Consider the following 26,576-nt stretch of genomic DNA (forward strand, 5'->3'; position numbering starts at 1 on the left):
AATATTTCGCTCATATGACGTGTATGAGTGTGTATGTGTATGCGCGGCTACTTGTACTAGCCCAGACTGAAGCTGGTTTTATAGTGCTAGCCCACTGAGATACCATGCCGCAGTGAAGCATGAATACCCCACTCAGACACATTATACTGACTCCGAGCCGACCAGTCCTTGTTGTACCCATTAATGCCGAGCCCCAGGCAGGGACCAACAAGTACCATATTTTAACGTCTTTTGGTACGACGCGGTCGGGGATCGAACCCGCCACCTTCCGCTCTCTGGGCGGACACTCTAACCACTACATCACGGAGGCGGTCAGTAAAAGATGGTAACATGTGTATAAACTATATATGCAAAGTTCACTGTTACTAAGTTAACTAAAGTAAGTAATTAAAACCGGGTCCACTGATGACAAAATGGTGACAAACTCAGGTGGTGACACTTGGTGACAGGCTAAAGACAGTTGACATCATTGAGCTGGTGTCTCAACATTTAGCAATGTCTTCAAGAACAATGTTGATCGGTCTGAAAATGTCAAAAAGGGACATAGTATCACCAAAATCACATCAATAATCACTCCTTGTAGTTTCCATACAAAAGATCAATTCAAACTGAAATGAATGCTACATCTTACACTCAGATGAAGGGGCGGTTGGGTAGCCTAATGGTTAAAGCGTTCGCTCGTCACGCTGATGACCCGGGTTCGATTACCCACATGGGTACAATGTGTAAAGCCCATTTCTGGTGTCCCCGCCATGATATTGCTGGAATATTGCTAAAACCAGCAGAAGACTAAACTCACTAACTCACTCGCCACACTTGAATGAAAATACATACACAATTTTGAAACATGCACAAAAATTACAGAAATAATAGACATAATTACATCTGTATCTTGCAATAGATTTCTTTCCTCTCTATATCTATGTGCATCAAATCACATCAAGGGCAAGGGCATGTAACTCTGTACACACATCACATACACAGAGAATGCTACACTTGTTAGATATTATTTGTGTACAATTATATATCATTCACATCTCAAACCCTTCTTATTTACAGACTGCCGCCATATAGCTGAAATATTGCTGAGTGTTGCGTAAAACAACAAACCAACCAACCCAAACCCTTCATTACCTATACTTTAGCTGAAGGGGTCGTTGTTGGCACTGGTACTACAGATATGTACCCCAGGTACATTTCTGTATACAGAACGTTTCTGTATACAGAAACGTACCCTGGCCATAATGAGAATACAGAAACGTACCCTAGGACGATTCCATTCCCATTGTGTCGTATTCTTGATCGGAACTGTCATGCTGTTGTATTAGATACATTTGATTGCTTTATGTAAGTAATGAGAATACACAGTAACGGATATTTCGCGATGCATATGAATACCACTTGCAATCAGTTGAACGGGAACAACTACATGCGGTTTCGGTTTTGGATTGAGGAATATGGACTCGTCCGCCTTTTAGGTACCGGGTACGTTTCTGTATTTTGACTTTGTTTAGGGTACATATCTGTATACAGAAGCATACCTGGGGTAAGTATCTGTAGTACCTGTGCCGACGACGACCCATTCAGCTATACTTTAGCACAAGGCAAGGGCGTGTAACTCTAAACACACTTGAGTGCTACATATCTACAGATAGACTTTTATAAATATGGTATCTGACAGGTTTGGTATTTTATTCACCACACATGTTGAATTAGTACATAAATTCAAATAAATAGGAACTTTCTTTTTTGTAACACCCCTTTCTGGTGGACAGTATCAACTCTCGTGATATTGCTTGAATATTACTAAAAATAACAAAAAATCAAATCACTAACATACCCTCCCAAATGCATTTGACAAACCAAACCCTATGTGGTTGATGAATCATACCTGACATGGGTATTGTTTACGTTTCTAGGCACACATATTATTATAGTATTCCTGCTTGAGGTGGCAGTGGGGTAGCCTAGTGGTAAAAGCGTTCGCTTATCATGCCAAAGACCGGGGTTCGATTCCCTACATGGGTACAATGTGTGAAGCCCATTTCTGGTGTTCCCCGCCGTGATATTGCTGGAATATTGCTAAAAGCGGCGTAAAACCCAACTCACTCACTCACTCATCTCTTTTAGCAGTAACAGGGCTCCAGACAACTTTTGTGGGTGTGGGTGTACTGACACATCATATTGCAAGTGGAGGTGTACTGAGCATTTTGAAGAAATACTGACATGTTTTTGTGTGAGCGAGTTGGTGATGGGGTTTGTCTGGACGATTCATCGATCACTATTTCCAACCATGTATTTGTATTTGAAGACGAGTGAGAAATAACTAAGGACCGTGTGATGCGCGAAATGTCAGGTCTGACTGGACATAAATAGGAACAGTGTAGTTTTTAGCCAATCGAAAAATAGTGACACATATCGTTGCATGCAACGCAAGGGATTCCCACTGCCGGGGTTTCCTCATGTGTCAAATCTCGTTTCGCAAAAGAATCTCTTGACAACAAGTATATATCCGAAATAGATTTCCATTTGCACGATACGCACGGAAATTAAATGTTAGACGTACAAAGGTATTTATGTGAGTACATGATACGCTTGAAATCTTATATTATGTCGTACTTTGATTTTGTGGCGTACATTACGCCTGTACGCCCCTTATCTGTAGCCCTGAGTAATGGACTAGGAGCATCTTTCTGTGCCCTCCATAACAACTCCTGCTTCATCTTGTTTCATCAGAACTTACCCATGAATCTGACAAATGACTTTGGCTTGGATTTCCACATGATAAAGATGAAATAGACTGGTATCCCTACTGCAACTATCCCCAGACACAAGCCCAGTTCTTTTGGCTTCTTGTAGATGGACAGACAGATGAGCACTACAGACAGAATCAGCTCCACTATGGGTATGATGAGGGGCACCTGCAACACAGACAGATCAGCACTGCAGACAGAATCAGCTCCACTATGAGCATGATGAGGGGCACCTGCAACACAGATAGATCAGCACTGCAGACAGAATCAGCTCCACTATGAGCATGATGAGGGGAACCTGCAACACAGACAGATCAGCACTGCAGACAGAATCAGCTCCACTATGGGCACGATGAGGGGCACCTGCAACACAGACAGATCAGCACTACAGACAGAATCAGCTCCACTATGAGCACGATGACGGGCACCTGCAACACAGACAGATCAGCACTACAGACAGAATCAACTCCACTATGGGCATGATGAGGGGCACCTGCAACACAGACAGATCAGCACTGCAGACAGAATCAGCTCCACTATGAGCATGATGAGGGGCACCTGCAACACAGACAGATCAGCACTGCAGTCAGAATCAGCTCCACTATGGGCATGATGAGGGGCACCTGCAACACAGACAGATCAGCACTGCAGACAGAATCAACTCCACTATGGGCATGATGAGGGGCACCTGCAACACAGACAGATCAGCACTGCAGACAGAATCAGCTCAACTATGAGCATGATGAGGGGCACCTGCAACACAGACAGATCAGCACTGCAGACAGAATCAGCTCCACTATGAGCATGATGAGGGGAACCTGCAACACAGACAGATCAGCACTGCAGACAGAATCAACTCCACTATGGGTATGATGAGGGGCACCTGCAACACAGACAGATCAGCACTGCAGACAGAATCAGCTCCACTATGAGCACGATGAGGGGCACCTGCAACACAGACAGATCAGCACTGCAGACAGAATCAGCTCCACTATGGGCATGATGAGGGGCACCTGCAACACAGACAGATCAGCACTACAGACAGAATCAGCTCCACTATGAGCACGATGAGGGGCACCTGCAACATGCACTGCAGACAGAATCACTCCACTGCAACACAGACAGATCAGCACTACAGACAGAATCAGCTCCACTATGAGCACGATGAGGGGCACCTGCAACACAGACAGATCAGCACTGCAGACAGAATCAGCTCCACTATGGGCATGATGAGGGGCACCTGCAACACAGACAGATCAGCACTGCAGACAGAATCAGCTCCACTATGAGCATGATGAGGGGCACCTGCAACACAGACAGATCAGCACTACAGACAGAATCAGCTCCACTATGGGCATGATGAGGGGCACCTGCAACACAGACAGATCAGCACTGCAGACAGAATCAACTCCACTATGGGTATGATGAGGGGCACCTGCAACACAGACAGATCAGCACTGCAGACAGAATCAGCTCCACTATGGGCATGATGAGGGGCACCTGCAACACAGACAGATCAGCACTACAGACAGAATCAGCTCCACTATGGGCATGATGAGGGGCACCTGCAACACAGACAGATCAGCACTGCAGACAGAATCAGCTCCACTATGGGTATGATGAGGGGCACCTGCAACACAGACAGATCAGCACTGCAGACAGAATCAGCTCCACTATGGGCATGATGAGGGGAACCTGCAACACAGACAGATCAGCACTACAGACAGAATCAACTCCACTATGAGCATGATGAGGGGCACCTGCAACACAGACAGATCAGCACTACAGACAGAATCAGCTCCACTATGAGCACGATGAGGGGCACCTGCAACACAGACAGACTCTTGTAATTTGTACTCAGGTTCCATCATAAGAAGGTCCAGCACGTGAGGCATCTAAAGATGCTATAGTTTGTTTGTTGTTTAACGGTGCACTCAGCAATATTCCAGCTACATGGTGGCGGTCTGTAAATAATAGAGTCTGGACCAGACAATCACATTTGGTTTCTCTGTCTATAATGGTTCCTGAGAAAATCTGTTGGGGATAACGTGCACTAAGTCAAGAAACGAAAGACAAGTTCCATAATACAGTTTCCGTTTTCGAACTCCATCAAGGCATCCTTGTTTTGAAAATACATACCACATGTGGTTTCTCTATCTATAATGATGAGAAAATCTGTCCTGATAGGGCATACTATGCACTAAGTCAAGAAATGCATGACAAGGGCCATAACTCTGTAACAAATTGTAACACAGTTTCCGTTTTCGACCTCCATCAAAGCATTCATGTCACCTTTCGTGGTGGGGATAATAAAGTGAGATTTGTATAACTCATAGAATCCAAATATTTTAATCTAGGTAGTGTATAGATGTTATATTTGGGATTACACTTTCTCAGATACTCAGCATTTTGTGTGATACAATTTTGAGTGACTTTAGTCCCAACTGACACATAACAATGGCGATGACTATGCAGTACAACAGTTGTGTCAGACCTACACTTGTCAGAGGGGTACACAAAGCTGTGGTCTAGACTACCAGTTGTCCGACATCAATTTTTCTGGAAGCTGCATTGGCTGAGTGGGTTAGATCGCTGACTTTGTGTGCTGGCGATTAGGTGCCGGACTCTGAAAGTGTGGGTTTGAATCTTGGATGGGACCGAACCCAACAAAAGTAGAAGAATCTGTACTTCACTGAGAAAGTGTAATCCCAAATATAACATGTGTTACATATGACCTCTTTTGAAAAGAGCTGCCATGTAGCTGGAATATTGCTGAGTGCCGTGTAAAACTAAACTCACTCACTCTTTCGAAATGACATTGTGTATTCCCAGCTTTCGTCCGTGGGAGTCGTGCCAATTTACACTTGTCAGAGAGGTGTGATCTATACTAACAGTTGTCTGAGTTCCATTTTTGTAGAAGTCGCAGTGGCTGAGTGGGTTAGATGGCTGACTTTGTGTGCTGGCGATTAGGTGCCTGACTCTGAGAGTGTGGGTTCGAATCCCGGATGGGACTCGACCCAACAAAAGTATTTGAATCTGTACTTTACTGAGAAAGTGTAATCCCAAATATAACATTTGTTACAGTACGCCTGCTCTGATTTCAATATAAGCCAATATTACTGTTACAGTCATATGTTAACCTGGGCAGGGTTTTGGTTGATTTGCCTTGACTTACCTTAATTGGCCTTTTCACAGTTGGTTTCTTCCAGCGTAGATACAGCAGCACAACTATGACTGAGGATGTCATCAGACAAGTGTACAGACTCATGGCGTCAATCAGACTCACAACAGACCCAGAGAATAACACGGCCAGTGCCGGTACGCTCTGAAATGTGACAGACTTTCTCTATTATCATTCAGGTAGCTGAGAATATTGAGAATTCATTTGACACAGGTAAAAATGTCCTTCTTATAAAGCACACCATTGTGGAATCTTCATGTTTTAAACACAGGTAATTCTCAGAGAGTTAAACTTAGGTATTACATGAAATATTTTATTGGCTTATAGAAAGTGGAAGAATGTGACTATTTTTTGAAACAGTGTTACGGAGGTACTTCGTGCCGCCTCATCAAGTCAATACTGAGTAAGTCCATAGAGTAAATATGTATTTGTATATGTATGAGTATGTGCATATATATATAGAGAGAGAGAGAGTACTAGGAAACCCTGCAAAAGGACACTGTATCCAAGTCCAACCAGCCCTATCCACGATCCTTGTCAGCATCCTTTATCAAGGCCCTGCCAGTCACCAGATCAGCAGGTAGCTCACCAGAACAGCCAACATAGGTGACGTGAGGTGAGGTGAAATTGGGTTTAACGTCGTGCTTGAGAATATTTCGCTCATATGACGACTTGCCCAGACTTAAGCTGGTTTTATAGTGCTAGCCCACTGAGATACCATGCCGCAGTGAAGCATGAATACCCCACTCAGACACATTATACTGACTCCGAGCCGACCAGTCCTTGATGTACCCATTAATGCTACCATGAGCGTCTTTTGGTATGACGCGGTCGGGGATCGAACCCGCGACCTTCCGCTCTCTGGGCGGACGCTCTAACCACTACACCAGGGAGGCTGTCCAGCCAACATAGATGAAACAGTTACCTCTGACAGGACACTTAGGAACATCTTACACGCCAGTGGTATAGGTTTCATCCAGTCCACCCTTAACCCAAGGGGATGCATGTACAAATATTCATGCAATGGTAGAGACAGATATATTGGAAAGACATGCTTCAACGACACCAGAATAATAATACAAAAAGCCCATGTTAAAAAAATCTGACATAAAATCTGCCCTTTCGGAAAATCTCATCTAAATTATGACCACCATTTCCCTGGCACATAAAAACAAGATTCTCCAAACCAACATCACCCAGGAAAAGATAAAAGTTCAAGAGACTATTGAAATCTACAGCAGGAAGGCAGCTACCTACCATATGATCAACCACAAGTGGATACCTTCATTGGGTTACCGTAGTGGTACCACCCACCTCCAGTACTACTCACTCTTGGCACTTATTTGGCTTCTCGAACACTAATCTCATTGGTTTTGCTACTATGATTATCTTCATACAATAATCATATCTCGTGTAAACATATCATGTGTGTGTGTGTGTGTGTGCGTGCGCGTGCGCGCACACGTGTGTGTGCATGCGTCTTGTATGTGTGTGTATGTGTGAGAGAGAGAGAGAGAGAGTGAGTGAGAGTGAGAGGGTGAGAGAGAGTGAGAGAGAGAGAGAGAGAGAGAGAGAGTGAGTACGCATGTGCACTTGTGTGTTTTTGTTTTGTGTGTCTGTTCTCTGTGCGTGTGTGTGCATGCATGTGTGAAAGGGCAAGAAATACCACTGAAACATCATTACAACAATTACAAACTTTTCTTAAAATGTCACATGTTCTTATTATTTCACTTTCATCATAACTTCAATAAACTTTAACTTAAACTTTTAGACACGAAAATGCTTCATTGTGGCTAGAAGAAAATTCCTTTAAAAACAAGTTACATATATGGACAAAGCTTTCTTGAATCTCTAAGACCTTCATAATCTAAAGGAATTTTAAATGCTGTATCTAGTTTAAAACTCTGCAGCTGGCAGTTCTCTGCAGTACAGCTACACTTCCTTTTTTATATACATTTTGAGTCCATATGTACAATTTGCCTCTGCTCAAACTCACAATAAAGATGGTTGCTGGCCACGGTGTGAGATACTTCCTGTTGATCATACTCATGATGCGCGGCATATGCCCATTACACCCAGCGGCAAACACCATCCTGGAAACATGAACATATAGCTGAAATACAACACACACAACTGAAAACACCATCCTGGAAACATGAACATGTAGCTGAAATACAACACACACAACTGAAAACACCATCCTGGAAACATGAACATGTAGCTGAAATACAACACACACAACTGAAAACACCATCCTGGAAACATGAACATATAGCTGAAATACAACACACACAACTGAAAACACCATCCTGGAAACATGAACATGTAGCTGAAATACAACACACACAACTGAAAACACCATCCTGGAAACATGAACATATAGCTGAAATACAACACACACAACTGAAAACACCATCCTGGAAACATGAACATATAGCTGAAATACAACACACACAACTGAAAACACCATCCTGGAAACATGAACATAAAACACCATATCCTGGAAACATGAACTGAAAAATACAACACACACAACTGAAAACACCATCCTGGAAACATGAACACATGAACATCCTGGAAACATGAGCTGAAAATACAACACACACAACTGAAAACACCATCCTGGAAACATGAACATGTAGCTGAAATACAACACACACAACTGAAAACACCATCCTGGAAACATGAACATGTAGCTGAAATACAACACACACAACTGAAAACACCATCCTGGAAACATGAACATGAAAATACAACACACACAACTGAAAACACCATCCTGGAAACATGAACATGCTGAAATACAACACACACAACTGAAAACACCATCCTGGAAACATGAACATATAGCTGAAATACAACACACACAACTGAAAACACCATCCTGGAAACATGAACATATAGCTGAAATACAACATCCTGGAAACATGAACACTGAAATACAACACACACTGAAAACACCATCCTGGAAACATGAACATATAGCTGAAATACAACACACACAACTGAAAACACCATCCTGGAAATGATGAACATGTAGCTGAAATACAAAATACAACACACACAACTGAAAACACCATCCTGGAAACATGAACATGTAGCTGAAATACAACACACACAACTGAAAACACCATCCTGGAAACATGAACATATAGCTGAAATACAACACACACAACTGAAAACACCATCCTGGAAACATGAACATACAACACAAACAACTGAAAACACCAGCTGAAATACAAACACACAACTGAAAACACCATCCTGGAAACATGAACATGTAGCTGAAATACAACACACACAACTGAAAACACCATCCTGAAACATGAACATATAGCTGAAATACAACACACACAACTGAAAACACCATCCTGGAAACATGAACATATAGCTGAAATACAACACACACAACTGAAAACACCATCCTGGAAACATGAACATATAGCTGAAATACAACACACACAACTGAAAACACCATCCTGGAAACATGAACATGTAGCTGAAATACAACACACACAACTGAAAACACCATCCTGGAAACATGAACATGTAGCAAATCAACACACACAACTGAAACATGAACATGAACATGTAGCTGAAATACAACACACACAACTGAAAACACCATCCTGGAAACATGAACATGCTGAAATACAACACACACAACTGAAAAACACCATCCTGGAAACATGAACATACTGAAATACAACACACACAACTGAAAACACCATCCTGGAAACATGAACATGTAGCTGAAATACAACACACACAACTGAAAACACCATCCTGGAAACATGAACATATAGCTGAAATACAACACACACAACTGAAAACACCATCCTGGAAACATGAACATGTAGCTGAAATACAACACACACAACTGAAAACACCATCCTGGAAACATGAACATGTAGCTGAAATACAACACACACAACCGAAAACACCATCCTGGAAACATGAACATGTAGCTGCTGAAATAAACAACACACACAACACACAACTGAAAAACACCATCCTGGAAACATGAACATGTAGCTGAAATACAACACACACAACCGAAAACACCATCCTGGAAACATGAACATATAGCTGAAATACAACACACACAACCGAAAACACCATCCTGAAAACATGAACATATAGCTGAAATACAACACACACCCCTGCAACCACTTTATTGCTGACATTATCAACGCAATATTAATTATTAACTCAGTCATAAAATGTCTAAACACATGATATGCTAATATGGTCACATTTCATCAATTGTTCTCACACATGATCAACTTGTTCTAATCACTATAATTGAACATTACAATGAAAATCTATTTCTGTCATTTTTAATATCTCTCAGCATCTTACAAAAAATCACACATAACTAAAGCATGTTTACGATAACAATGCCCACGAGGCTGGAATCTGCATGCAAACTCAGGCAGCATATCAGTAACTAATTATTTTCGTAAATCTCATCCAAAAAGTGTATAATGTAACCATTGAAATATAAACTGCCACAAACAATGTTAGATGTATTGCGAAAACAATGTTTATTGAATTGGTACAATAAAAGGAACAATTACATGTATTGTTAGTAATTGTTAGTAAACTTACCTTTGGATTATGGTAGCCTTATTCCTGTGGATTCACAGAATACATACAGAAAATCAAATGAAATTTTAACACTAAGTCATAGCTATTCCTAGTTGTATACCTAATCTACCCCTGAGTTATCTCCCTTGATCCTGACGTCACTGTATTGTTCTCCTAGAACCCTTCATAATTTTTCTAAAAAACAACACATCAATGACATCTTCTAAGGATAAATTCACGGGGAGGACACAGGGTGGGAACTACTCCCCATAATCCAGAGGTAAGTTTACTAACAATTACTAACAATACATGTAATTGTTCCTAATTATAACATAAACATTCCCTCTGGATTATGGTAACCTGAATCCCAAGTAAGGAAGGAGGGTTACCCTTGGAAAATACTACCCTCTATACCACCATCTGAGAGTTGATGGCTCAACCTCCTAAGAATAACTATGACTTAGTCAGAGATAAATAATTTATCTCCAGTTTGGTCAGTAGCAGTGAGGGAATACATCCCCAGAGAAGGAGGGTCTTCAAACTTCCTATAGTTATGGTTGATATGATAGATATCATGATTATCCTAATCCGTATTAGTAGGAATTACATAATTCCTGACTCCTTAAATCCGGATTATGCTAGATTCCTATGAATATATCATGATTGTATTCGAATCCCGAATTGTGTCATTAAACCTAATATTCCTTAAACTTATGATGTCACTTCCGGTAATTATGACGTCACTTCCTGTTTGATGACCTCACTTCCGGTCTAATGACGTCACTTCCGGTTCCTAGAGACAATCTCTATGATGTAATAATAATTAGTTTGGGTGACGTCACTTCTGGTCTTATTTACGTCACTTCCGGTTCTATGACGGTACTTCCGGTTAACTATCGTTAGACTATAATTGTGTTCAACTCAACCTAAGGTAACCACCTTGAGCTCATAATCATATTTTAACGTGAAGCCATCAACCATAGCTCAGAAGTTAGAACTCTGTCCATATTGTGTGACACGGTTACGTGATACACCTAAATGTAAATTTTCTTACCATGTCAACTTGTCTTGCTACATGCTGACCCTTGACCAGTATCCATCCATCATCTGAGTGGACCCCTCAGACAGTCCCAGGCACTATCTCTCACTGCGTCAACACGCACGCACGCACGCACGCACGCGACGCGACGCGACGCCTTGCGCCGACGATGCCGCGCATCGCCGCTTCGCGCGCGCCGCGACGCGACGCGCACGCACGCACGCACACACACCAAAAGGGCAGTCAGGCGGAGGCAAGGTGCTGAGCTGCTACTAAAGGTCCTAATGAATGTAAACCTTCAATAGAGGGAGCAACATCCCTGAGGTAAAAATGGATAAAGGTATTAGGAGATTTCCATTGACAACTAGACACAACTTGTTCTAACGGAACTGATGAAGCTAGGGCTCTAATTTCATGGGGGGAGAATTTAAAGGTCACATGCAATGTAAAACACAACTTTGCAGATTCTGATACCTTTCGGTATGGACTTACCGAAACAAAGCGTCAAAAATGCAAATTCAACTTATAAAGTTGAAAAATCACGCGATGAAAAAAAACGCGCGAAATCAGAGTTCAAACGTTTCACTAATTTTCCCCCAGACTTTTCTGGGGAAAACGGGTTTCAACAGCTGGGCTGCGCTCATAGCACGTTCGCAGTGAAATAGGTTCGCAGCTAGGAAGCGGGTCGTCGGTTGAATACTCGGTGAAGGCTTTGGTGTGAGCTATTTTTCTAATGTTTTGTTGATATCTCACAGGCGCGAGCTTTTTATATGTTATGACAGTAAACTAACTGTTCATTAATTTTATTTGTCTATTTCACCACACGTTCTTCTTACCGAGACACTTCCTCAGTTCGATACATAAAAGCAATGTTATTATTTAGCATTGACAGAATTTCTAACTGTGATATAGATATGTCGTTGTCACAGACAAAACTCAACTTCTTGTTTAATTGACACCTGTGTGTCTGCCTACCTGTCTGCTAATGACAATATGCAAAACAAAGCTGCTATCACTGACTACATGCAATTTGAACTTAACACCAATCAGGCTATACACCATAAACAAAACGCATTGATTTATGGCCCGAGTTCGGTCTCTGTCACATTATGTAATTACACAGACAGGCAGGTGTGATACTTGAACACATGACATGTTATGACGTCTGTTGATTGCAAAATGTTATACACAAAAAATGAGCATGTATTTACAAAACCCAACATCTATATATACTACCCATCAAAAGTTTAGACTCACTTAAAGCACTCACTATATGTTATGTATATGTATGTGGTTACATCGAAGATGAATTTCTCCACCAACTTGGGGGAACCAACTGAAAACCTTATGCAGATGAATTGCACAAGGATGATGCTTCAAATTGCGAAAGGCATGAGCAAATGTCGTGCATGTGAACAGATTCGTTTTGGTGTAAAGTTTTGTTAAGAATTCGCCAATTTTCACAGATTGTAATCATTTACTGAACTCATGACAATAATCTTTTCAATGTTACGAATATGTTTTACAATACACCAGTTCATAACTAAACAGTACCTTTAAACAGTATGGAATATTTTGCAAAAAGCTAGTTTAGAACAGTGGACAAGTAAGTGGCTACATTTACACTAGTGAGTCTAAACTTTTGATGGGTAGTATATACACACACAATTAGCCATGAGGGCATCTGCAAATGAACCAGCCGTTACACTTGAGTGCACACCCACCGCTCTGACTGGGTTCGGTATCCCGGCTGCTTCGTTTCTTGGGAAGTAAACCGAAGTACACAATTTTGCACTTTTGATTTGCGATTGTACGCTTATAATTTTGTTTAAATGTTTTTTCATAAACAGCAATGTATGTTATATGTCATGAATAAGTGATAATTGTGTTTTAATTATGTTTGATTTTTTGGTTGCATGTGACGTTTAAGATCAATTAAGTCTGGATTCTGATCCCTATTTAAGCAAAAGATATAGTCTTTCTGAGCCATGAAGATATGGTATTCTTGGATATCTCCGAGTCTACATTTGTTTTACATGAAACAAACAGTCTGCGACGATTTCGTCTAAACGTCGAAGTATGCTGAATGTACCAGTGCAAGGCATGTATGGGACACAAAAGTCTAGTCCTATCCGATCTGGAGGTAGAGGTAGGAAGCTGAGGTATACAATATATCCTATGTCCCAAAGGACCACAAGCTGAAGTTTGATTCTTGGCAATAAACTCTAAAAGTTCTAAAAGTTATCTGTTTATATCCTTCCGAAAAAGTGATGGAGTTAAAGTCTATAGCACGTAATTCCGAAACTCTGGAAGCTGTTGCAAATGCCAAAAGAAAAGCTGTCTTAAATGCCAGATACTTTAGAGAAGCATCCTGCATAGGCTCATAAGGAGATTTTTGAAGAGATTGAAGTACTAACGTTAAATCCCACTTAGGAAATATCGTTGGACACGATATATCCTTAATTTGAAAAGATCTGATCATTTTGTGAAGAGATGTATCCAAGCCAACAGATAAACCTTGAACATCCATGACTGAAGCAATAGCTGATCGATATCCCTCAATAGTATTATGCTCAAATGTTTCTGTTCTCTTAGGAACAAGATAAAATCCGCTATCCTTGGAATGGTGACAGGTACATCCAAGATTCCACACTCTTGTTTCCACCGGATGAATCGTCGCCACTTAGCATCGTACAGGCAGCTGTGGAAGGTCTAACGGATTCTGAAATAGCTCTGGTAGCTTCAACTGTAAATCCCTGATTCCTTAGTGACCTTGAGATAGCTTCCATACGTGTAGCGCAAGTTGCCTGACATTCTTGTGAACTCTGTTGGACTTGGGTTGACTGATTAGATTATGCCACAACGGAAGATGTAGAGGTTTGTCCACCAATAGTTGTAGTAGGGTGGGAAACCAAGGTCTGGCAGGCCACGCTGGTGCCACTAGATAAACTAGACAGTCGTGCTGTTGAATTTTTAACAGAACCTCTGGGATTAGTTTTAACGGAGGAAACGCATAGGCTATCATCCCCTCCCATGATATGGATAGGGCGTTGACTGCCCATGCCAATGGATTTGGTACTGGACTCACAAACGTTGGTATCCAAAAATTCCTGGAAGTTGCAAATAAATCTATGTTTAGAATTTCCCACTTCTGTCCTATCAAATCGAATGCCTCTTCCTTGAGAGTCCATTCGGTCGAGATCACTCTGTCTTATCGAGATAATGAGTTCGCTAAGATATTCTTCCGACCTGGAATGTGGCGTGCTCTGATTAAACAATTTATAGCATCCACTGCTTGATACAGATCCTGAGTGATCCCGAGGAGCTGTTGAGATTTGGTACCTCCCTGTTTGTTGATGAATGCCACTACCATAGAATTGTCCAATGCTAACATGAGACTCTTCCCGTACAGCGATTCCCCAAGCAATGAATCGCTTTCAACAGTGCTAACATCTCCCGACAGTTTATATGCAGATTCACCTCTGACAGATTCCACACACCTTGATTTTGCCAAATGTCCATGTGTGCACCCTAACCTGTGTTCGAGGCATCCGCATAAAGTGTCAGATCCGGTAAACGAGGACGTAATGAAACTCCTGGCAACACATTCAGGTCCACCGACCACCATAATACCTCAATTCGGACTCTGTCCGGACAGGCTATGAGAAATTCCAAGTCCTCCATCCGAGACTGGTTGAGCCAGATCTGCGGGATTCTCAACCTTAGTCTTCCTCTTACAGTATAATCCTGGATTGAAGTGAGAGATCCTAGAAGGGACATCCATGAACGAACTGATGCAGTTGGCGTCTGTAATATATTGGTTATCTTGGTTGATATTTCCACCCAACCATCCTGAGGAGTATAAATACGGTCTGCTTTGAGTCAAAGATTGCTCCCAGAAACTTGATTCTCGTAGAAGGGACCACTTCTGACTTGGTAGTATGAACTATTAGACCCAGATGTGTAAACACGTGGATCATAAAGTTGGTTTGCTTCATGAGAACAGCTGTCACCACATTCCTTGCCAAGAAATCATCCAGATAGCCGTGTATCGCAATCCTTCGTTGATGAAGAAAAGCCAGAATCGGGGAGATTATTTTTGTGAACAACCACGGCGCTAGAGATATCCCGAACAGCAGCACCCTGAACTGAAACCTGCGACCGTTCACCGAAAATCTTAGGTATTTGCGAGATCTTGGATGAACAGGGATATGAAGATACGCATCCTTTCGATCTATACTTATAAACTTGGAATCCTGACGAATCAAGGTGCGTAGGTTTGCAATTGATCCCTTTGGCGGTTTCCTCAAAAATAGCTTGTTCAACACTTTCAAGTCTATTATCATGCTCGCATTTCGTCCGAATCTTTCTTGGGGACTAGGAATACCAGTGAATAAAACCTGCATGTCTGATCCCCTGGAGGAAGTTCTATGATTGCCCGTTTCCCTAGTAGCTGATTTATTGCTAAGTTTGCCCCCGCTAAACACTGGCCTTGAAGACAAAATTGACGACCCTCTGGAAAACAAGTCACTGGAGGTTGCTTGTGCCAAGGAAGAATAAACCCCCTGATCATTACAGACAGGACCCACTTGTCTGATGTTATTAGTTTCAAATTGTCTAAGTATTGGGCCAATCTGCCCCCTACTGGAGATTGTGTCACCACACATAGAAATTCCAAATCCAATATCATTTCGAGGGACGTTTCCAATTCGTAAGGAAGAGAACGCTGAACAGTGAGACTTGAGTCAATATTTCTTGGAAGTTGATCTTGATCCACAAAAATATCTACTTCCCCTACCTCTACCCCATGAGGATGAGCCTCTTGTAACAGCCACATTTGTAGAACACGCTCTTGAATCCGAAGCCAATCAAAGGCAGATCTCTGAAAGTTCTGACTACGACTTGATGAAGATGGAGCAGAACGAGACGTAACACTGGAACCCCTTCTAGATCTAGTGTCAGCCCTTCCTCTATTTTGGAAAAAAAGAGCCGACGCCAAACGTTGATTCAAGTTCCTCGACGTCAAGGCATCTCTAGCTTCAATAGCCTGTTGACATTGTCCATTAAAGGTGTTATCCGATTCCAAGGGCTGGTGCAATAGAAAATCCCTTGAAACATCCGGTAAATTCCTCACTGAATCTAGCCGCTGTATCCGCTCAATAGCTGTAAGTCGTCCCAATATATTCACTTGAGTCGCCATCGCATCGGCTAAGGATTGATACACTACATCCAGAAAGGAATGCGCTAACGCCACCTCTTGAGCAGTCATGGAAATCAAAGTGTCTTTCTGAACTCCCGTATAATCTTGAAACACCAGTGGGAGCAAGGCATGAACTCCCGCAGAAAACCAGTTTGAATAAGATAGAATATCAATCGCCGAACAGGCTGCCGTATCCAATTCCTTACAATTCTTGAAAGTACAGAATGGTGAATAGTCACAAGAGCCTCTATCATCCTGTAACTGTTTAAAGTCCTTGTCTAAACTTGGTTGATTGGCTGGGATAACACGATCATGAATGGAATTAATGGGTTTATGAGAAACCCTAGGCAAAGAACTCAAGTTCATAGCCTTGGAGAGGCCTAAGTTGTAATTCTCCAACACTTTCTTAAGTGATGATGAATGTGGTAATGACAGCCTGGGCATCCGTTCCGGGGGAAGGCAACCTGATAATCTGAGTTCCACGGGAATATCTATCTCCTGTTCGTCCGATGGTGGTGGTAGAGTATTAGGATGAAGTCCATGCAAAAGTTCCAGCTTTTGTTTAAATGACCAGCCCGGCTTAACATCCTGTGCTGACATGTCCATAGGTTGTACCGTCAACAAGCCTTCTTTCATGGAAAACTCTGTTTGTGAAAAAGGATACACCGATGAATCTTCCTGATCCGTCACATCAGACACTAACGGAATTTAGGGCGGATTGTCCGTGTCAAAATAACCTTGCGGGTCCGTAGCCGTGTCCTCTGAACCGCTAGGCCCGTGCACATCAGACTGCTGGGTTGATACACCATTATCCATAGCAGCCGACCCAGTGGCCTGGCTTGAGCCGGGGCAGGAATCACGTGCCGTCTGAGCCGAGTCAGACCCGTGAAATCCTAGCCGCCCGGTCTCCCCGTGGGAGAAGGTAGCAGGCTGTATGCGACAAGGAGCAGCCACAGATGACTGGCTCCCGGGGACAAAGGACGCGGGGGGTGTGGCCTGAGCCACGGTCACCCCTGGATCCGGAGCCGGCTGGGCCGACTCCATCCGCGTTGCTTGAAGCCCTAGGGGGACCGGCCTCCTACGTACGCCAGGGCATGATAACCGGCTTTCCCAGTCATTGCAACCCTGGTTTCCGTAGGAAGGGACTTTGGCTCCCAGCCCTTGCCATCGACCATGAAGCCCCTACGGCTGTCTGCCGTCCTGCTGGGTAATACAGGATCTTCCAAATGTTTTGACAGGCGATCAAATTTTTCGTCATTCCTCATCTCCATATCCCGTACAGATTTATCCATGGGCGGCTGGATATCCGATATAAATCCCGCCAAAAGTTCTGAGAACGCAGCTATATCCAACTGGGGAGAGGTTTTTTTATTTAGATCAAGAACGAGACTTCGGTTCAGATTTTATAGATAAAGGCTGAGATCCCTGAACTTTCTTCGACTTAGAGCATTCTGATGACGATGAATGTTTAAGCTTCCTAACTAAGGAACGACATTTGTCCATCAACAAGCAATCTTTTTCCGACATTTCCTGACACAATAAGCATCGATCCGATATTGAGCAAGGTAAGCCTTTATAACAGGAAGCACACAGAGAGTGGGGATCAACATCCGCCACGAATTTCTGACATTGTAAACATTTGCTCTGCGCCATACTTGTCAATCAAAAAAGGGCGGGAAAACTTCAGATCCTAAACACGTTGGAAATATATATAATATAAATGCAAAACAGCAATGCGATAGAATATTAAATGGAATGCGATTTGTAACTGACCTAGATATGAAGAATTGAAGACTTGATTTGAAATGAAAATTTCACTCGATTCTCTGCGTGTGGACCATACAGAAAAATTATGAAGGGTTCTAGGAGAACAATACAGTGATGTCAGTGACTCAGGGGTAGATTATCAACTGCATGTCTGGGGCACATGAGCTAGCCTCCAGTATGAGTTACCTACCTTGGCTGTCCAAGGATGAGCACATTGAGGACACTGAGACAGCAGAGAGCCACCAAGATCGAGATGACCACAGACAAAGTGGAATGCAGTCGATATGCAAAAGTCTAAAACAAAAAATTCACTTCCTATAATAACAGTCAGCTCTCTTTAATCCGACACTTGTGGTTGCAGAGAAATATGTCGGATTACCGAGTATGTCGGATTAATGTACTTGTGTGAAAATATCAATGTTTACTAAATGTCATGATCGCCATACTGTTGCATGCATATCAGAAATTGTAGATCTGGTTATCGTCTTCGTATCTAAAAACATTCACAGTAATAAAAAATATAACCATAAATCCTTGATATCATTTATTAACATTCATAGATGGCATAACATACATATAAAATCACATAATCAATTTCAAAATCACATTGGCACAAAACTCACGTTTGTTTTTACCGGTCGTCGCTATTTTACTCTAAGCAGCCATTATGGCCCAGGTGTTTATTGAGTCACTGTTTACATACAACTAGTTCCACACTAACATATTCCTTCAAAAGGCAGATTTCTTTCTTGATCAATGGCATAACTTCTACTCGGGCTCGCTTAGCAGGTGGTGTACTCGTGACAGACATCTTAAGCTTGTCGTGATGAATGCTCAGGTCGGTTGTAAACATTTTATACAGCTCGCTCTATTGTTATTTCTTGATTAAATCGTCTCAATTAATTATCTTGTGTTTCTAATTAACAAGTGTGATGTTCACCGACGTGGGTGTCAAGCAGCCAGTAAGGCACGTGCTAATCACCTTTCATGTGTGATGTTTGTTTACGGTCGGATTATCCGACCACCTGTGTTGATTGTCAGATAAACAGATGTTTTTACAATTTATTTACAATGATCACTTGCTAGATTGGTATGTCGGAGTCGGAATGCGAGAATGTCGGATTAACGAGAGTCATTATCACAGTTTTAAATGGTTCCCTAATTTTTTGTCAGATTAACGTGATTGTCGGATTAATGAGAGCTGACTGTATAAGGTTTTATATATGGGAGATTGTTAACTTAACAGTCAGAATATGACAAAACAGATGACCAAGTCACTTAACACTTGAGAATCTCTGGCTTAGGTATACACAGATAATTACTTCCAACAACAACAGTAGTAGACTCAATAACCTCTGGTGTAGGCATACTTACAACAGCAACAGCATTAGGCATTCTCTATACCCTTGTGCCTTCACCAGAGAGTCAAATGCTGTTGTTATAAGTATACCCTTGTGCCTACACCAGAGAGCCTAATGCTGTTGTTGTAAGTATATCCTTGTGCCTACACCAGAGAGTCAAATGCTGTTGTTACAAGTATACCCTTGTGCCTACACCAGAAGTCACAAGGGTATACTCACAACAACAGCATTAGGCTGGTGTAGGAACAAGGTTATACTTACAACAACAGCATTAGGCTGGTGTAGGCACAAGGATATACTTACAACAATAGCATTAGGCGCTCTGGTGTAGGCACAAGGGTATACTCAACAGCATTAGGCTGGTGTAGGCACAAGGATATACTTTCAACAACAGCATTAGGCTCTCTGGTGTAGGCACAGGGTTATACTTACAACAACAGCATTAGGCTGGTGTAGGCACAAGGGTATACTTACAACAACAGCATTAGGCTCTCTGGTGTAGGCACAAGGATATTCTTACAACAACAGCATTAGGCTGGTGTAGGCACAAGGGTATACTTACAACAGCATTAGGCTCTCTGGTGTAGGCACAGGGTTATACTTACAACAACAGCATTAGGCTGGTGTAGGCACAAGGGTATACTTACAACAACAGCATTAGGCTCTCTGGTGTAGGCACAAGGGTATACTTACAACAACAGCATTAGGCTCTGGTGTAGGCACAAGGGTATACTTACAACAACAGCATTAGGCTCTCTGGTGTAGGCACAAGGTTATACTTATAACAACAGCATTAGGCTCTCTGGTGTAGGCACAAGGGCATACTTACAACAACAGCATTAGGCTCGAGTATCTCTGGTGTAGGCAGAGGACTATACTTCTCATGGCAACAGCATTAGGATCTCTGGTGTAGGCATGAAGCTATACTTACAACAGCAACAGCATTAGACTGGAGCATCTCTGGTGTAGGCAGAGGACTATACTTCTCATGGCAACAGCATAAGGATCTCTGGTGTAGGCATGAAGCTATACTTACAACAGCAACAGCATTAGACTGGAGCATCTCTGGTGTAGGCAGAGGACTATACTTCTCATGGCAACAGCATAAGGATCTCTGGTGTAGGCATGAAGCTATACTTACAACAGCAACAGCATTAGACTGGAGCATCTCTGGTGTTGTGAGCACCACACAGTAGGAGAAGTTGGTCAACGTGTACAGGATGATTGCAGAGATAAACGTCAGGCCCAGGGATCTTGGAACATTTCTGCAATCAATAAAGAATATATTCAGTGTGACTAGCGTGGTGGTAGAAACCAGACACGAATCACGTGCAACTGTCAATATCCCATAAACTACACTCAAAATGTCTACACAAGACAGTTTCAATTCTGTTTTAAAAAAGTATCTACTTGAGAAGCTTAGGATCACATGGGAGGGCAACCAAGTCAGTGATCCAGACCACCCCATCCTGTTAGTCGCCTGTTATGATAAGGATGGGTTACCGAAGATCAATTTTAACCCGGATGTTCACAGGTCGCTGTCCCTGCTGTAATCATGAAGCCGTCTCACCTGACTGGGTCCTTTACCTCCTCCATGAGGATGCTGATCACTTGCCTGCAACATCCACCATTACAATCTGTCAGGTATTCAAACACTAAGGACCAGGGTGCCGTTGTACAAAGCAATCTTAGGGATAAGGTGACCGTAACTCCCATACCTTAACATATACCTAAGGTAGTCTTAGCGCTAAGGTTGTTTTGTACAATGGTACCCAGGGCCTAGATTTTCATAGCTCTCTTAGAGCTAAGATAGTCGTAAGTTAATGTTAATATATGGCACTTATGACCATCTTAACAATAGGAGAGCTGTGATGAACTGCAGCGTTACGAACTGGGACGAGTCTCAATTTACTTCCATTGTATCAACAATATACACAAACTCTATGGAAAATAACTTCTTATTTCATTTCGATACAGATTCTTGTACCATTGTCAAGCATTCACGAAACAAAGAAGTTGTTATCAATAAATTTAGTCTATATTGTACTTCCCAACTCCTGAAATGCCACTCAAAGAAGTTATCCAACTCCATGTGGGTACATGCAGTATGAGCTGGGTGCAGTTTGTCATATTGGGAGTTGTTTCACCAGAGCACTTGCAAAAACTAGTCACATACACCGGAAAATGATCTCATTATGCATGCTCTAAAGTTGGCTGAAGTTATATTATTTAAAAAAAACCAGAACAGCGGCGCAAAACTAAACTCATTCACTCAGTCACTCTAAACAAGCCAAACAGAACGGCTGCATTGTCAGAAAAAGACATGAACACTTGTAGGGTAACCATGGAATATATATTAGTATTGCCATTAAACAGTACATGACATGTCTAACAATTAGTTAGGGTACGACATGGGGGTAAGGTCCTGATTAGGGCCCACCCAACCCAGGTACATGAGTTAACCATATCTGCCCTAGTTCATCTATCTGTTAAGTATAAAACCTGAGTTGTCAGGATGTGCACAACTACTTTCCTTTAAATATATACTGTATATAACACCTGAATATGATTTTGTTATATCGCTCTTTGGTCTTTCGTGGAATTGTATTCTGAATGGCCTCAGTGCTCTGTATTCTGCTAAACATACAGCCATGTTCCCTGATAACTTAGAAATAGAAACAGACTTTAAAGGTCCTGTAGCTCACATGTGTGTTTCTGGAATATATTAGGAAATACATGGATAAAGAAGAAATAACAGAAAGGTTAAAATTACAAGGAAACAATATAGACCTCTTGATATTATGTTGTATTTTTCACATTAAATGAAAGCCAAACTTACACTTACATCATGTCTGCCATAGCACTAATGGTAGTCACAGCCATAAATGAAAGCCAAAGGTTAGAGCTTTATCAAACTGCACTGTAAAATATATTTTTTTAGCACAGCACACACTTACTTTTTATAAAGATATATGCTGCCATGGGTGAGCAATGAGCACACAATAATTTCAACATGGCCGCCATGGCAGATTGGAACTACCGGTAGAACATACATTTGCTGGGATTACTGCTGCAGCAACAGCAGTATGTTGCCAGACAAGCAGGCTGTCATAGTTTTACTGACCACAACAGTATCATGCCATCATTTAAGTACAAGTGCTACACTGCAAGCGACACTATTCATTGACTTACCAACCTCCATATGAGAAGTAGCCCGACACAAGGCCCAGAGCTATGTTCCCTGGGTCGGTGGTGGTTCCCTCCCAGAACAGAGGCAGCTGTTCCCGGTATCTCTCTGAAACAACATCTCACTCATGTTCGTGTTGCGCTGATTGGATCACACGGGCTTGTATTGATGAAAATAATATGTCCTAGGTTCATTTCTCGTTCACTGATAGCCATCTACATGTGAACTTATTTATATGTAGATGGTTATCAGTGAACGAGTGTTGGACCTAGGACGTATTAGTTTCAGCAATACAAGCCCCTGTGGATTAGAAGGGTTCAATACACAGGACATAAGTTCAGGTGACTTTCAACTCTTTTTAAGAACAGTTATTCTCTCTGTGTCTCCCTCTGTGTGTCTCTCCCTCTGCGTGTCTCTCCCTCTGTGTGTCTCTCCCTGTGTGTCTCTCCCTCTGTGTGTCTCTCTCTCCCTCTGTGTGTGTCTCTCCCTCTGTGTAGCTCTCTCTCCCTCTGTGTGTGTCTCTCTCCCTCTGTGTGTCTCTCTCTCCCTCTGTGTCTCTCTCTCCCCCTGTGTCTCTCTCTTCCTCTGTGTCTCTCCCTGTGTGTCTCTCCCTGTGTGTCTCTCCCTGTGTGTCTCTCCCTCTTTGTGTCTCTCCCTCTGTGTGTGTGTCTCTCTCTCCCTCTGTGTGTCTCTCTCTCCCTCTGTGTCTCTCTCCCTCTGTGTCTCTCTCTCCCTCTGTGTGTCTCTCTCTCAATCTGTGTCTCTCCCTGTGTCTCTCCCTCTGTGTGTCTCTCCCTGTGTGTCTCTCCCTCTGTGTCTCTCCCTCTGCGTGTCTCTCCCTCTGTGTGTCTCTCCTGTGTGTCTCTCCCTCTGTGTCTCTCTCTCCCTCTGTGTGTGTCTCTCCCTCTGTGTGTGTCTCTCTCTCCCTGTGTGTCTCTCTCTCCCTGTGTGTCTCTCCCTGTGTGTCTCTCCCTCTGTGTGTCTCTCTCTCCCTGTGTCTCTCTCTCCCTCTGTGTGTCTCTCTCTCCCTCTGTGTGTCTCTCTCCCTCTGTGTATCTCTCTCCCTGTGTCTCTCCGTCCGTGCGTCCCCCCCCCCCCCGCTCTCTCTCTCTCTCGTACGCGTGTGGTCGAACGTTGCAACAAACACAAACAAAAGACAAATAAAACCCCAGACAAACAAACAAACAAACACATGATCTAAATCTGCAACAGTGACATTGAAGTGATTGAGGACTTACTGTCACTCAGCTTGTACAATCCCCGATGATGATGATGAGCATGGCTATGACCTTTGCTAAGCTGAGGATGGACTGGAACTTGGTGATGATCTTCATGTAGAGGCAGTTCAGGAACACCAGGAACACTGAAGCATGAGGAGGCTTGAAATATGTAAACAGTGGAAAGTCAGTCAGTCGTCAGTCAACAATATTCTGAATTGTGATGTTTGTTTGTTGTTTAATGCTGCACTCATCAATGTTTTATGATAGCTGTCTGTAGGGCTTCAACGAGTCCATTTTCTTGGACTCGAGTACTCGAGGGGTGAGACTCGACTCGGACCCGAGTACTCGAAATTCATACCTTTCAAACAAACGATAGCGTAACCAGCATGACATGTGTTCCGATCACACAAGTGAACACTTACTTCATTCCGACTTCATATCGTCGTGTGACTAACATTTCCTATTGGTCAGAATCCGTATTTGGATGTTTACTTGCCAAATGTTTTTATTTTCATCGTACTGGTTGTACTGCCTGCATAATGCAGTAATATACCGCACAGGAGGCATTTGGTTATTTTTCTCTTTTCACTATCCAGATCAAGACACGCCCATACATTTGATTTTTTATTGTTCTCCATGTCTGTTAAGATAGTTACCTAATCATTTTAAGAAGTGAAATCTCAAACGATGTATAATAATTACTCTCATCTGCAGACTTGTAACAACTAATACCATACAGCCACACCTTGTGAGGAGTAAACTATTTAATCTAGGCCTTTATTAAAACATTATTAGATGGGTTAAAGAATTCAGGGTACATAGAACTCAGTATGTCAGTGTCAATTGCTCTCAATCTTCTTTCCTCTCAACCTCTACTGGAGCTCCACAGGACTGTGTTCTTTCATCCGTACTCTTTGTTTTGTATACCAATGACTGTTACTTGTCATTAAATGACTTGTTTACTGTGAAATTCGCAGATGATGCCACTGTTACTAGCCTAATTTCTGATTCTGAACCTTATAATCGTCAAGTCATTGACAAAACCGTAATGACAGTTTTTATCAAACCTTTATTCAAAGTGTGTTGACCTACAATTTTCTATGTTGGTATGGGGCCTGTCTGATCGCAACAAAAACAAACTTTTCAAAATTGTTAATACTGCCGCCAAATTTTCGAGTATATTCCCTTTATCTATGAGCGCCAGATGGTCAAAAAGGCAACTAAAATTAGATTTGATCGTTAACATATTTTATCTCACCATTTTGAAGTACTTCTTTCTGGACGCTGCTGTCGATTACCTTCCCTCAACACAAACAGATCTCGACAGTCTTTCATACCATCAAGTATTCGTGAATGCAACAAATATTTTGAATTATCTACATGTGATAACAACTAGAATTATTCAGCCTCTTTACCTATGTGGTTAATTGAATTATATCATGTCAGTTTTATTGTGTAAATAGCTTTCGTTTTGTGCATGTAATTATTGTGTATATTTTTGTGAATTGTGTACATATTCATTTTGAGACAGTTTGGATGTATAAGAATTTCCTCCGGGATAATAAATTTATATCTTATCTTAATATTAGACGTTAACGGCCGCTCATGCTTAGCACATGGCAGACGGACAGTCTGTCATTGTAATCCAATAATTCGAGTTATCTCCCCTTTTCGAGTCCTCAAGTCCTAGAAAATGGACTCGAGTCCAGCTAAACCCGACTCGTCCTCGAGTACTCGAGTACTTTTGGAAGCCCTAGCTGTCTGTAAATAATCAAGTCGGGATCACAAAATCCAGTGATCGACATCATGAGCATTAATCTATGCAATGGGCACAGATGATATGTGTCAACCAAGTCAGCAAGTCTGACACCTGATTCCATCTAAAATGCGATCACCTATTGATCACCGACTCTGTCTAAAATGCAACCACCTATTGATCACCCATTCCGTATAAACTGCGATCAGCTATTGATCACCGATTCCGTCTAAAATGCAATCACCTATTGATCACTAATTCCATCTTAAATGCTATCACCTATATGATCACTGATTCCGTCTAAAATGCGATCACCTATTGATCACCGATTCGGTCTAAAATGCAATCACCTATTGATCACTAATTCCGTCTTAAATGCTATCCCCTATTGATCACTGATTCCATCTAAAATGTGATCACCTATTGATCACTGATTCCATCTAAAATGTGATCACCTATTGATCACTGATTCCGTCTAAAATGCGATCACCTACTGATCACCAATTCCGTCTATAATGTGAT

General features: G+C 42.1%; 1 protein-coding gene across 1 annotated transcript in view; it reads right to left on the reverse strand.

Moving 5' to 3' along the window:
- Window positions 1-251: 251 nt before the first annotated feature.
- LOC124259368 (large neutral amino acids transporter small subunit 1-like) overlaps window positions 252-26,576 on the reverse strand; it is a 44,171-nt gene continuing 17,846 nt past the window's right edge. The window contains exons 2-10 of the mRNA XM_046693495.1: window positions 24,328-24,441; window positions 23,084-23,186; window positions 21,462-21,506; window positions 21,033-21,156; window positions 18,721-18,824; window positions 7,931-8,027; window positions 5,929-6,078; window positions 2,744-2,921; window positions 252-522 (exon numbers count right to left, since the gene is read on the reverse strand). Of these exons, the coding sequence (XP_046549451.1) occupies window positions 467-522; window positions 2,744-2,921; window positions 5,929-6,078; window positions 7,931-8,027; window positions 18,721-18,824; window positions 21,033-21,156; window positions 21,462-21,506; window positions 23,084-23,186; window positions 24,328-24,441 (971 nt within the window). The 3' untranslated portion in view covers window positions 252-466. The remainder of the gene's footprint in view (window positions 523-2,743; window positions 2,922-5,928; window positions 6,079-7,930; window positions 8,028-18,720; window positions 18,825-21,032; window positions 21,157-21,461; window positions 21,507-23,083; window positions 23,187-24,327; window positions 24,442-26,576) is intronic.

Source organism: Haliotis rubra, unplaced genomic scaffold (assembly GCF_003918875.1).
Source record: "Haliotis rubra isolate DU_JTF1 unplaced genomic scaffold, ASM391887v1 Scf72, whole genome shotgun sequence".
Classification (NCBI taxonomy): Eukaryota; Metazoa; Mollusca; class Gastropoda; order Lepetellida; family Haliotidae; genus Haliotis; species Haliotis rubra.